Source organism: Micromys minutus (assembly GCF_963924665.1).
Source record: "Micromys minutus genome assembly, chromosome: 16".
In the NCBI taxonomy this organism is placed as follows: domain Eukaryota; kingdom Metazoa; phylum Chordata; class Mammalia; order Rodentia; family Muridae; genus Micromys; species Micromys minutus.
Genome location: NC_137985.1, coordinates 17,947,187 through 17,960,887, shown reverse-complemented (window position 1 = coordinate 17,960,887; position 13,701 = coordinate 17,947,187). Strand labels below are relative to the sequence as shown.

General features: G+C 52.7%; 1 protein-coding gene across 2 annotated transcripts; it reads right to left on the bottom strand.

The window, feature by feature from the left end:
• Positions 1-2,931: 2,931 nt before the first annotated feature.
• PRKCSH (PRKCSH beta subunit of glucosidase II) lies at positions 2,932-13,699 on the bottom strand. Of its 2 annotated transcripts, none has more exons than XM_080930752.1 (18): positions 13,618-13,699; positions 13,183-13,317; positions 12,914-13,030; positions 12,156-12,251; positions 12,000-12,057; positions 10,337-10,454; positions 8,678-8,807; positions 6,850-6,934; positions 6,573-6,651; positions 5,894-5,980; positions 5,557-5,709; positions 5,386-5,482; positions 4,949-5,018; positions 4,676-4,765; positions 4,244-4,318; positions 4,061-4,160; positions 3,826-3,975; positions 2,932-3,240 (listed from the first exon to the last, which is right to left on the bottom strand). In XM_080930752.1, exons 2-17 carry the CDS (start codon positions 13,256-13,258, stop codon positions 3,829-3,831), a joined length of 1,578 nt encoding a protein of 525 aa, XP_080786878.1. In that variant the 5' UTR covers positions 13,259-13,317; positions 13,618-13,699; the 3' UTR covers positions 2,932-3,240; positions 3,826-3,828. The 2 variants fall into 2 exon arrangements, with proteins under 2 accessions (XP_080786878.1, XP_080786879.1); XM_080930753.1 differs by having other exon boundaries at positions 5,578-5,709.
• Between the last annotated feature and the right edge of the window lie 2 nt (positions 13,700-13,701).

The following is a 13,701-nucleotide window of genomic DNA, read 5'->3' as shown; positions in this document are numbered from 1 at the left end:
CTGTGACAGATCCATTTGGATGTAAGAATATGGACGCCAGTTCCCAGTGAGAGCTGGGGATGTAGCTCAGTTGGCAGAGCGCGTGGATAGCTTTCCTGAAGCCTGGGTTTATCCCCAGCACTGCATAAACCTGGCGTGGCTCGCAGACCTCATTCATTCTAGTGCTCAAAAGGTAGAATCAGATCCGATCAAGACTAGCCTTGGCTACATAGTGAGTTTAAGGTCAGCCTGGGCTACATAAGACCGTGTCTCACAATGCAAAACCAAAACCAAATAGGTCACCTAGAAACATACAAGACCCAGGGACACATGCCCATGTGCATAGCATCCTACAGGCCCAGACAAGGCGATCCTACTTAAGACCCTGACCCGGTTACTTTCTCCAGCCAGGCTGGTCCAGTCACCTCTCCTGGGCCCCCAACAAGCCCCAGCCCCGGGTTCTCGGCACAGACTCCTTAGCCCACCAGGGGCATCCCTGCTGACCAACACACAGACGTAAACACATGGCGTCCATGCATCCAAACACACAATACCTCGTTCTACTTTGGCATCACCGTGGGCTGGAGGGGGCTCTCCCCATAACACTGAGGCCAAAGGACTCCCCTGTCCCTGGGGCTCAGCCTCCCTGGGTCTAGGGGGAAGTCTGCAGTCTCCCCTTAAGTAGGGCCAGAGTGCTCTCTACCCATAAGCAAGCACCCAGCACACTCCACCAGACCCAGGGGTGGATGGGCCCAAGGTGTCCCCCATCCCTTCCACTGTTGCCCTCTTTTGATTGTTGGGTTTTTGGGTTTTTTTTTTTTTTTTGTCTTTTCCGGATTGTGGGGGAACCATGGATGCAGTCTTCGTGAGCCCCGGCCCTGGTTTCTGAATGGATTTTGCAGCCATACCCCCCACACACCCTGACTTTTCATTCTTTTATGCAAGTTCCAACAGAAGCCACAGGCTGGACCCCTCAGTGGGCCCCACCCCTCAGTGGGCCCAGTCACAACCAAGAATCGTGAAGCCCCACCCCCCACTCTACACTCTAGGTTCTAGTTGCTTTCTTCCGGTGTCCTCTGCGTTTGGTGTCTGGCCACGGCCCCATCTGAGCGTCCAACTCTCTCTCCCCACCCCTCTGTGTTGTTCTTAATCGTCTGTGGAGTTTCTGCTGCAAGGAACAAAAAGAAAAAAAATGTAAAAAAAGACCAAAAAATAAAAAATGAAAAAAAAAAGAAAGAAAGAAGGAAAGAAAACTCAAACAGAAGATGAAATATAGCAAAAGGAAAGGAAAAAAAAAAAGAGAAAAAAACCACAAAGACGATTATAAAAAAAGGAAAAAAAAAAAGATAAACTGTCACCAGTTAACTTTCTTGTACTTTTTTGCTGAATTTAGCTTCATGTAGTTTTAACTTATTGCTATGTTAACTATTTATTATCCTTGTTGGCCTGTAAAGACTTTTGTGTATATTTCTGTTCTTTCATGAGTTTGCAAGTTGAAGGGAGCTGTTCCTTTTCTTTCAGTTTTGCTGAGATGTGGTTATGCCTAATTTATTTATACAAAGGGGAAGTGGAGTCATTAAAGTAATAATTATTAATAACAGTAATGGTAGCGGAGTGCCCCCCAAGGGTGCCCTGGGCTCCGAGGGGTGGGGTCCCCACAGCTGGCGGTGCCCGGGGCTCTCAAGGGGATTGTTTTGCTATTATTGTCTTGAGAAGTTTTTCTGTCATTTAGCTGGTGAATTCTAGCTTGCTCACGATACACAGAACCTATTTATTCTGGTGGTTTCTAAGTCTGCCCTTACCCTCCCCACTCCCTCCCAGCAGGACAGGGGCTCCCCACCTCCAGGAGGGTCCAACCCCTTCTTTCCCTGCTGTTTCTGGGGTTTCCCCTGCCCTCCGCACATGCTGGAGGCATCCGAGCAATAAGGGCTGGGCTTGTCCCCCACCCTGGGGGAGGATGGGCTCTGAAGAGGGGGCACCTCCCCCGACCCCTCCCACCAAGGCCTAGGTCCCTGCTGCCTCCAAGACTAGGAGGAGGGGACTTTTTTTTTCTAGGACATAAAGCTTAGCCCAGACAGGCCCCCTCCCTGGAAGCCAGTCCCCCCAAGAGGGCCAGGCCAGGGGCTCCCAGGGAGAAGGGCCCTTGGGTCTTCCAAAGTCTCTGGGGGCTAGAGGCAGGGCCAGTGGGAAGAGGGCTCAGCCCCTCCAACCCTTCCTTCATCCTGTTTATTGGGAAAGTTTCAAACCATGACAGAGTCTATGTTGGAGGTGATATAAAGAACTGTAGAAAAAACATAAAACAAAAACCAAACCTCAACCCGAACCCAAGAACACTTCAAGTTGCGTTAGACATTTCTTACCGAGCCCCAGGCCTGGCCACGGTAACCGACTTTTACATGGATTCTTCAACTGTTTGTACTTTTCATGCCAGAAAATAAAAAGTTCAGAATCTTATGTCTCAGGAGCTCTGTGTGCCACCGTGGGTGGGGTGGTGGGTCTGCTGCTGGGGTGCCAGGGAAGAGGGCCAGGGTCTTTAATAATGGCCTCCACTCAGAGCCTACCACCTACCTGTCAGTAGGTGTGGTGTCAGGCATCCGCACTGTCAGCTGGACTGTATAGTCCCCAAAGTGTTAATTATCTATCTGGCAGGAGCCTCCTGCAGTTGGGAGGCAGAGATTAGCGAGGGGTTTAGGGTGTGCTCGCACCGAGCCTGACCTCAGCTTCATCCCTGCAAGTGCAGCCAGAGGCAACTGTAGACCGGTCAGGTACCAGCAGTGGGCACCACACTCCAGATAGGCTGTCTGCTCTCAGCCTCACCCCAGACGGAGGCAGACCCAGCCTGGCTTACTGGCTCACGCCTTGGGAAACTGGGGCAAGAGACAATCTGAGGCTAGTCTGGACTACATAGTGAAACAAACAGAAAAAAATAAAATTACAAGCGGCCACACAATGTGGACGAGTCACATTTATTGTTCTGAGGTCACAGGTCAAGTCATCCATCCATCTCCCATCAGCTAGGGAGGCAGGGGTGAGGTGGGGTGCAGGGATTAACTCCCCTCAGGAATCCAAGGTAGGTGAGCTCATTATCCATCTCTGGAGGCCGCTGGGGCCTCAGGAACATGGCTTGGCTAGCCTGGGCCAGAAGTGGGGCTTAGAACCCCTCCGGGTTCCTGCTACCTGAAGGATGGCCAGGAACCCCAGGGTGGGCAGGCCTTAGTCCGTAGACTACAGGATCAGTAGACTGGTTACAGCTTTGAGATTCTAGAAGAGAAGACAGAGATGGGGGTTGGGACACACTGAGTGCAGGACTCTCCGGAGTCAGCCCAGCACTGGGAACCCGTGGGGCTCAGCTGGCAGACAGACTGCCTAACGCAGAGAGCCCTGGATTCAGTCTTCAGCACCACGAACCCTGGGCACAATGGTGCAGTAGAGGCAGAACTGACAACTGCTCAAGGCAAACCTGGACTGTGTAACAAAACTGTCTTCAGAAGCACTTGGGAGGCCAGCCTGGTCTATAGGATGAGTTCCACGACAGCCAGGGCTACACAGGAACCCTGCCTGTCTCAAAAAACAAACAAAACAAAAAAAGCAAGCAAGCAAGCGCACTTGTCAAAATGGCTCATGGGTAATGGAGGCCCATCAGGTCTTTTATTCTAGAACACAGGAGGCAGAGGCAGGTGGGTCTCTGGGAGTTTGAGGCCAGTCTGGTCTACATGGCAAGAACCAGAGCAACCAAGGCCACACAGCGAGACCCTGTCTAAAAACTAGATAAATACTAAGACATAAAGTCAGGGCACTGGTTAGGAGGCGGCGACACTGGAGACTGAGCAGACCTTGCCTCCTTACCAGCTACAGCTCATCATGGTCCCCATCAGTGGGTGCTTCTGGTGGCGGCTCTGAGCAGGCTGCTGGTGTCATCAGCTCCATGAGGTACTCGCAGCGACTGGGCTCCGTGGTACTGGTCACCACAGTCTCTTTGCCACACAGCAGGCGCACCTGGGAATGGGATCGGAGCAGGATGCATGATGGGCCGGCCTGGTCAGGCCTGGGTCCCCCACAGTCCCAGTGGGGCGGCACTCACTGTAGTGGAGCGGTTGGGGCCCTGCCAGCAGCCTGTGCCCTGCTCGTACTTCATCTCACTGAACTTGTCATCCTCAGGGCCAGCCCAGGAGCCCCAGGTGCTACAGGAGAGAGCAGGGTGCTGAGTGCTGGCCAGTGGGTGCTTGAGGGCAGGAGAGGGGCAGAAAAATCCCAAGCCACTTACCCCAGGCTGGTCGGGGAGCCCCCATGTTTGGGTTTCTGGGAGACCAATTTGAAGGGGCAAAGTCGGTAGACATACCTAAAGGCAGGGAGGAGGGGTGAGTGACGGGCCACAGCCCTTCTCTGCCTCCTCAACATCCAGGCTCACTAACCCTGCCCTCTGGCTGTGTCCCCTTTTTAAGACAGGGTTTCACGTAGCCCAGGCTAACCCCAAATATGTTCAAATGTCTGAGGTTGGCCTGAACTTATTTGTCACCGTCCTTGTGCCCACCTCACGTACGCACCGCTGTCCCCAGTTTAAAGAGGAGCTGGGGATGGAGCCCTCCTGCCTCCGCCCTTCTATGATGAGAACACAGACAGGGTTCTTGTCTGCTCAGTGCCCATCCCTGCACCTTCCTCCCCGCCCCCACTCCCACCCTCCAGTGCCAGGATGTACTCGTTGGTGGTGAGTTCGTAGCACTGGCTGTAGAGGTATGCGAACTCCCCAGAGGGACCGAAGTCAAAGGAGATCTCCTGTTCCAAAGTCCTGGAAAAGCAGGTCAAGTGGTGAAGATGGGGAGGCCATGAGAGCCCGGGTGAAGAGGGAGGACCCAACTGCATGGTGAGCAAACAAGTTCGAGCTTCAGGCCCGGCAAGAGCAGGCTGACACCTCCTCCAGGGAGTTGGTGGTAGAGTGTGACTGGGCAGGAAACAGTCTTGGTGCCCATACCTGATGGATTCCTCCATCTCCTTCAAGGACCGCTCAGCTTCCTCAAACTTACTCCGGGCCTCCTGTGCAGCTGAGGGAAAGATCAGAGTGGGACCCCACAGGGAATGTGACCGTCATCTGCCCTGGGTCTGTCCCCGACAAGGATGGCCCTGTAGGCCTCGCCAGTTGCAGAATGAGCCTCCTCTCATGTTTGTTTCTCTAGAGTACACGGTCAGGGCTCCTGGGGCCCAGCTGCTTCCTGGCCTGTTACCACTGTTACAAACAAGTACCGCCCATGAGGAAGGAGGACTCTTGGGCATGGAACAGCATCCTCAAGAACTGGGGCACTGCAGGGAAAAGGGGGCACACCCCTAAGGTACTGACAGCCCTGCTCATGTCAAGTGGGGCTGACTGCTGACTAGGAGGCTGGATCCCTTCCCATCTGGACCCTCACTCACCATCGATGATAGCCTGTGTCTCCTCATCATACGGTGGCATCTTTTCATCCTCAGTGGGGCTAGAAGTCTGTGGGGGCTGCAGTGGGGGTGGGGCCTCCTGGGAAAGGGGCAAGGCCCAGTCAGCAGGCAAGCCCCACTTAGCCATCTGCCCATCATTCTCCCAACACACACCTTGGGCTGCTCCCCCTGCACCTCCTCCTCCTCTTCTTCCTCCTCTTCTTCTGGCTCCTCCTCCTCTTCCTCCTCCTCTGTGGGTGGCAACACTGGTGGCTTTTCTTCTCTGTGTTCAGTCACCTCCGGAACAGGTATGTCAGTGGGTGGAACCTGGCAGACCCAGGAGTGTGAAGACCAATGCCAAGGGCTTAGGGAGCAAGCTTATCCAGAGGCTGGGGGGCACTGGTTCATACATCTGGAAGAGGTGGCCTCCACAAGGGACTGGGTGCCAGCATAGGAGGTAATATTTTTATGAGGTGGGGGCAAGACCACATCCCCTCCTCTCCCCACAGACCTCGGAGCGGTACTTGTCCCTGATGGCAGCCCAAACACGGTCATAGAAGGAGGTAGTGTCAGTCTGTGTGTCTCCACTGAGAAGAGCCTGTATGTGTTGGGGTGGGGTCAGGATCAGGGCCTCCACACACCCATTCACTCTGCCCCAAGCACTTACAAGAAGGGACCAGGCCACAGTGGAGGGGCCTGAGACTCTAGCCAGGAAAGAGGGCACTGTCCTGAAGAAAGGAGGTACCAAGGGTTGGGAAGTAAGGGGACATCAGAACAAGATACAGGTATACAGGGACACTGTGCAAGAGTGCCCCATACCCTAAGGCAAGGTCCAAAAGTGGCAGGGAAGGATCCAGTTTGTGGCAGGGATGGAGAGAGGCAGAGCCAGGGATGGCAGGCAGAGAGAAGACAGAGCCAGGGCCCAGGGACAACATGTATGGGACTCCCATTTTAAGGCACCACGCAGAAGGGCAGTGGGGTGGACAAGCATGGGGACAGGCTCCACACTGCCCTGGTACTGGTCCTGGGTCCCCTCTGAGGCCAGTATCAGATGGTTTCACTGACATTAAGAGCCTCACTTCAGGCCAGCAGGAACTCTTCATCAGAGCTGTCCTGCCCTGGCCCCTCACCCTGAATTCATTCTCGGCTAATGGTCTCTCCAAGTCCCAGGACAAGGGCAAACTGGATACCTGGGCCTCCTCCTCAGACAGCCTTCCATCTCCATCCGTGTCCAGCTCCGGGTGAGTCTGTAACTCAGCCAGTGAGACCCTGAGTACAAACAAAGAAGTGTGAGGCTCCTCTGGGACCTCTACGTGTGAGAGTGGGGGCTTGGCTGAGAGGCAGGACCCAGTCACTCCCCATCTCCCATAGAAGAGACCTAACTCAAGCAGTAGAAGCCAGGTTGGTTGGACCGGCCCATCCTGGTTGGACTGAGGAGCCCCAAGTGTACAGTGCTGTCACACTTACAACCCATCCATGTTGTCATCCAGCTCCTGAAAAGCACTGGCTGCCAGCTCCTGTTCCCGCCGGGCCTTGGCAGCAGCTTGCTGCTCTGTGGAGGGGGCACTCTGTCACCATGTGCCACAGTGAACCAGATTATCACCTCCACCTGCCCTCACTGGACACGGAGCCCCACCATGAGACCAGCCTGTGCTGGAGTGCTGCTGGGACAGCCCTGGATTTAACAAAGGTCTGCGCCCTCTGCGAAAGAGGATGAATTTAGGGACAAGATAAATAGGTGAGGGCCACTGAAATGGCTAAGCAGGTACAGAAGCTTGTTGCCAAACTTAACAGCCTGAGTTCCGCCCCTGAGCCTCACATGGTGGACGGCAGGCACTGACTCTTGCAGGTTGTCCTGACTTCTTCATATGCACTACGGTGCACACCCTCCCCCCCCACCCAGACAGACAGACAGATGTCAAAGGAGGAGTGGGTAAAGCCTGGGGGGTGAGCAGTTAGTTGTGAGGCCTGGGTTGGGGAACCTGGGGTAGCCAATGGTGTATCCACCGCCTGCCGTGACAGCGACAGACATCTGGAAGAGTTCCTTGAGGCTGGCAGGACAGCAGCCAGAGGACAGTAGGGACATCGGAACCAGTACAACCGCTCACTGCTCAGAGTGAGGCCCTGAGTGATCTGTCCTGGCAGAAGCCTGCCCCTGCAGGAGTCTAGCCTCACCTTCACTTCTGAGCACTCTTCACCTGGGTACCTGGTCTTTTCCAACTTGACTCAGAGTCTAATGTACCTGAGGCTGGTGTTAGCAGAGGTAGGCCGTGAATTTTTTTTCCTTTTTCAGCTTTTCATAGGATCTTACTATGTAGCTCTGGCTGTCCTGGAACTCACTCTGTAGACCAGGCTGGCCTTGAACTCACAGAGCTGAGTGCTGAGATTGAATACGTGGGCCACTATACCTGGCTGACTATGAATTCTTAACCTATCACATAAGGGTTGAAACAGAAGTCCCCAAGACCTGGCTCTCTCTATTTTCTTAGAGATATGGTCTTGCTAGGTAGGCCAAGTTGGTCTGGCATTTATAATCCTCCTGCCTTAACCCTTCAGAAGCTGGAATGACAGGTGCTGGGATCTGCAGAACCAAAATCAAAGTTAAGGTGGGAGGACCAACGGGAGAGCCTCTAACCACCTCAGGAGCATGGCACGAACTCAAGAGACAGGCTAGGTTAAAAACAAACAAACAAACCACATATCTAAATCCATCCTCTGTGCAGACTAAAGGCTTAGTATAGTGGTAAAGTCCTTACCCAGAATCCCTCAGTGAGGGGTGAGGGGTGACACCAGTGGGCGTGCCTGGGCTGGCCAAGCATTGGTAAGGCAACTAGATGCATTCACTGCATATTGAGGTCAAAGATTTCAAACCCTCAACTTGGACTTAGGATGCATGGAAGGGAAGGTCCTCAGCACCACACAGGACAGTAATCTCTAGAAAAGGACCTTGCATCCTCATCTATAAACACTCTTTCCTATGGTCTCCACATCTGATGACCAATACAAAGATAACTAGGCCACTGAGATGAGCCATCATGATAATCAAAGAAATAAAAGGTGGTGCAAAAACCAAACATACAAACAACAAAAACGCTAACCAAAGAAGCAGAAACATCCTGCAGGAGTTCAAGGTCCTCGTTTAGATAGTACACGGATGGCCAGCCTGGGTTGTGCAAGACCCTGCCTCTATGCAAAAGTAGAATGGGATGCAAGAGTACCTGGCTAGCTCACACTGGGCCTGTGTCAGGGACAACGCCACAGGGGTTAGTACCCAGCCTGGAGCCCCACAGCATACCCTCCCAGAGCTTCCGGTGCTGATCCTTGGCCTCTTTCTCTGGCCTCTCTGCTTCTTCTTTTGCTGTCCGCAGTGTTTCCACCTGGTCTTCCAGAGACTTCTTTCCAGCCTGAAGCTCAAGAAGCTTACTCTGCAGAAAAAGCAGCTTTGTCCTCTCTTCTAGCCCTGAGACCTTCCTAAAACACCCACATCCCAGGGGGACACTTGGGTTCCCTGTGGCTCTTCAAAGAGCCCAGACATCTGATGCAGGCCACGATGCCCTGCTGACCCGGCCCACCTGGCCCATCCCCATCATTGAAACTTTACTTTCTTCACAAGTCACTTTGGTTTTGAGGAGGGACACAGTGACATTCGGAGGACGGCACACGGGAGTCCATTCCTTCCCGTCTTGGGAATCACATGGAGCTACCTGACACATCTCACTGCCCTTTCCTACCCTAAAACTCAAGGATGATATCCAGACCCTCCCCCACCTTTCTGTTTTTAGTTCTTATGTGTGATTCTTTCGATCAGGAACACTTTCCATGGCTGACTTAAATTACCCTACAGATTTTAGTGAAGATTCCCTGCCTCCAAGACAGGTTAGGGTAACCATGCAAGAAAGCTCTTGATGCCCTGAGATTCTTGAGCTTCCCTCTCCAACAGCATGGACTTCCTAACTGTCTAGCATTCCAAGGCAGGCACAGGTCTGGTTCTAACCTGCACAGCACCCAGTACACCCCTGGTGTCTATTTTTGTTCTGAGAAGCAACAGGGTTGGGAGTTCAGAACAGGGGTGGAGCTCCAGCCTAGAACCCCAGAGTATGTGCTGGGTTGTGGCTCAGTGGGAGAGCTCTCTAACAGGCTGGGGTTGTTACTATGAGTGCCTGCCTAGCAAGGCCCTGGGTTCCATCTTTAACACAAAAATAAAAGAAAGTGATGTGTATGCATGGTGGTGAGAGCCTTTAATCCCAGAACTCAGGAGGCAGAGGCAGGTGAATCTCTGTAAGTCTGAGGCCTGCCAGAACCACACACTGAGAGCATGTCTCAAAATAAATAAATTCAAAAGGGGTGGGGGTGGGAGGTAGTGACAACAAAAAGTAGCCCAGGCAAGCTCTGGTTAGGGGCAAAGAGGTGGGCTCCCACAAGTGCGACGCCTTAGCTGCCTCAGCCCTGGTGTGATGCTTTCCTGCCAGGGTCAGGACCCTGGAGGATGAAGATCAACTGGCTTCCCCAGATCCCCAGAACTTGAAAGGGCAATCACTGCCTACTGAACTTAAAAGGGGCCTTCCAGCCTCAACTCAGTCTCCAACCACAGCGGTGGGAGAGAAGCGCCTGCGGTCTCTCTCGGAGAGACAGAGTTGGGAGTCCTGTCTTGGCGCACTGGGAAGGATGCCCCAAGCATTGCTGAACCAAGGATGAGCAAAGCCCATGGTGGGTAAGGGAGAAACACAAGCCTCAGAATCCTCACTATTTACCACACTGAGTCAATGTAGCATTCTCTGCTGAAATTAAGCTTGAGAGCTTTCTCCAGAACCAGGGTGTTGACAGCGACCTGCCCAGGTTACAGCTAGTGGGGCTGAAGATACAGAGATCTTTCTGTCTCTTAGAGCTAACACTTCCTGTCTCACAGCCCAGGATCGAGTATACACTCCACCAACGGGTCTCTCTGGTCCCTCACCTGTTTCTCTTCCCGGGCTGTCTTCCACTCCTCAATGAGCATCTTCTTGAGGCGGAACCCTTCTCGGGTGACCTCTGCCAGCTGCTGCAGGGACTCTTTCTCCTTGCGACCCTTCTCTCTGGGGTTGACACACACAAGTACCACTAAAGACACTCAGAATCCATCAGGTCTGACTTTTCCAGAGGGCCTGGGTCACCTGCCAGCTCCGGCCACACCCTCATGCTGAGAAAGGGAAGACACAGAACCCTCCTCAGCCTGCCCCTCCAGGGTCTTCTGACCACAAAGACTCAGCTCTTTCCCTGAGAAGACAGAGGAAACGCAAAGCTTGCCTGTTCTTGGGTTACAGGATTGTCTAAGAGGTGATGAGGAGCAGTTCTGGAGGTTAGCCCCCAATGTGACCAAGAGGAGGAGTAAGACCCACGGGCTCAGGCTGCTCACGCTGGTGCACACCTTTAGTCCCAGTAATTGGGAGGCAGATCTCTGTGAGTCTGAGGCCAGCCTGGTCTATGTGGTAAACCAAGGCCAGAGTAAGATCCTGTCTCATAACAAAATAAAAAGTCAAAACCAAGACTAAGAGCCAGAGGCCTGTCAGGTGTGGTGACAAACACCTTTAACTCCAGCATTCACCATGGACAAGGAAGAACAGCGATTCAAGGTTATAATGGCCGGCCAGCCAAGTCTGAGGCTAGTCTGGGCTTCATGAGACTCAAAGAATGAATCAAAGCCCAACAGGGCAGCACACAGCCCTGAAAAGACAGGTGGAAGGGTCATCTACAAGTTCCAGGCCAGCCAAGAGAGGCTTGAAACCCTGTCTCAAAAAGCAAAACAGGGGCTTGGGAGATAGCTCAGTGAGTAAGGAAGCATGTTATGTAAGTTCGAGGGCCAGAATTCAAATCCCCAGCACCTGACAAAAAAAGCTAGTTGTGGCCTTAGGTGGGGTGGAGACAAGGGGATTGCTATAGAAACACGAGTCCCCCTGCATTTAGGGTCTCTTTTTGTCCAGGGTTTTTCTTTGCTCGTTTGTTTTGAGACAGGTTCAGACTCGCTAATATAGCCAAGAATGCTCTTGAGCTTCTGATCTTCCTTCTGCCTCCCCACCCCAAGGGCTATGATTACAAGCCTTCACCCTAATCTCCCATTTCTAAACAGGTAAACAACCCCAACTACTTTATCATACCTAGAGGGAATGCTGGTAATGTGGGTACCCAAGGGGCATGACCATTGGATTCACAAAGGAACAAAAGGAGCCCCGATGGTATAAGCTTCCAATCTTATGCTGAGGAAGTTAAAGGAGCAGAAGCTGACAGGGCACCCAGAGGGAAAGCCTATCTCTAAAGAAACAGAGGAGCTGGAGACTTATTTGCTCATCTTGTAGAGGACCTGAGTCTGGCCTCTAACTCCAGCTCCAGGGGGGGTCACACACCCTGCTCTGACCTCTGCAGACATGCATGTGGGTGGCACATACTCTCCCTCTCACAGGCACATAACAGAAAAATAAACCTGCCTCCCGAGTGCTGGGCGGAGACCTGTACTACCATACTCAGTAAATGACAATGAATCTTAAAAGGCAAGGTGAAAAAGCAAGCAGACAAGGAAGCAGCCTGGCTTCCAAGCATAGGCTAGCAAAGGCGCAGGGTGCCTTGGGTCCCCCGTCCACACCCACCTGCAGGTGTTCTCACAGACGGTGCCACTGTTGTATTCGTCTGTCCCATCACAGCAGTCTGAAGCAGAGGGAGAGACCAAGGTCAGAGCCGGCCAGCGGGGCCTCCTCTGGCTGGCCAGGCCTCCCTCCCCAAATCCTGGGAGGATCCGAACTTACCACACACCCCATCATTGACCCGGCTAGAGAAGATGTACAAGGGCTTGTACCCAGTGTTTGTGCAGTGAAAGCTGCCATTGGGACAAGCAGCAGTGCCTGCAGAAAGAGAACCAAGTCTGTTGAGTGTCCTCCAAGCCAGACATGGCACATCTACTCATGGGGAGCTCCAGGAAAACGGATGTAACTCGGGTGTGGTGGTGCATGTCTGTAATCCCAGCACTTGGAAGGTGAACACAGGATGATCTATGGTCCAGGTCATTCTCAGCTACTCTGTGTTCAAGGACAGCCTGGACCACAGGAGAGTGTGTCTCCAAAACAAAAATAAACTAAGGAACAACCAAGAAGAAACTGTATCTTCAGGGGCCTGCAACAGAATCCTCCAGTATTCCCCAGTTTCTCCTAAGGCCCTTCAAAAAGGCCTGGCAACCCCCACCTCCACTCTTCTTTGCCTTCTTCAGTCTCTAGAAGGCCATTCGGTTTCCCTCCCACCTCTGAAAAGGTCTTATGTTGGCTCTTTCTTACTAGAAAACGTCACCTCCTCCTGGAAGCCATTCCTGGTTTCCACAATGACATTTGCTGACTTGGTCATAAGCCTGGACATTTGTTCCTACAAATTCTACCCCTCAGCTAATCCAAGCCAACAGGAATCGCAGTTCTGTGCCTGCTCCTGAGCAGGAGCCACAGAAGGATGAGACCCTAGTTCTTAAGGGGCATCTGCAGGCTCATGTAATGGGCAGTGGATAAATGTAAAAGCTCACCAGGCTCATCTGAACCATCCTTACAGTCACAGTAATCATCGTTCACCTGATCGAACGGGATAGTGGCTGTGCCGTCCAAACACGTGAAAGGCTTAGATTCATCATAGAAGTGATGGTCTGATGAGGAAAACAAGAGGCTCAGCTCAGAACTTCTTAAATAGATACTACCTCTGTCTTACTCACTCACCAATAGAGATGCTAAGGGAAAGAAACAGAGGGAAAAGGCTAAAAGCGCCCCTCCCGGCCACCTTCGCTATGCAAAGACTCACTGCTGAGGGAAACGCCCCTGGGTCTCTTAACTTCTACTGCCCAACAGAGGGGTAGCAACAGCAACAGCAGCAACATCCCGTCCGGCCGAGACCGGAAGTGTGTTCTGCGGCAGGAAGATACGCGATGTCCTCTCACTGTAGAAAAGAATGAAGCATCTGATCATTGGGAGAGGGCAGCTTATCCAAAACCGACCTCACCAGTGCTTCCGGAAAAGGAGGGCTCAATCGGAGTTAGAGGTGCAAGGGCAAGGGGGGTCTCTCTACCGCGAACCGGTGGAAGAGTCTCAAAGTGAACTCAAAAGGTCTCTGTAAAGGGGTGAAATGGGTAACTCCCGCCAAAGGCTCAAAGGATTTACAATCCCTCCACACCACCCACCCTGCTGCAGCCCATAAGAAATTAGGGTGCCTTCCCCTCATCGCTACTTCATCACCTACACGAGGCAGAGGCAAAGGTCAATAGGCAGCACACCAGGTTAGCTCAGCAGCCACGGTTCCAGCAGCAGAAAGAGAACGGAACGC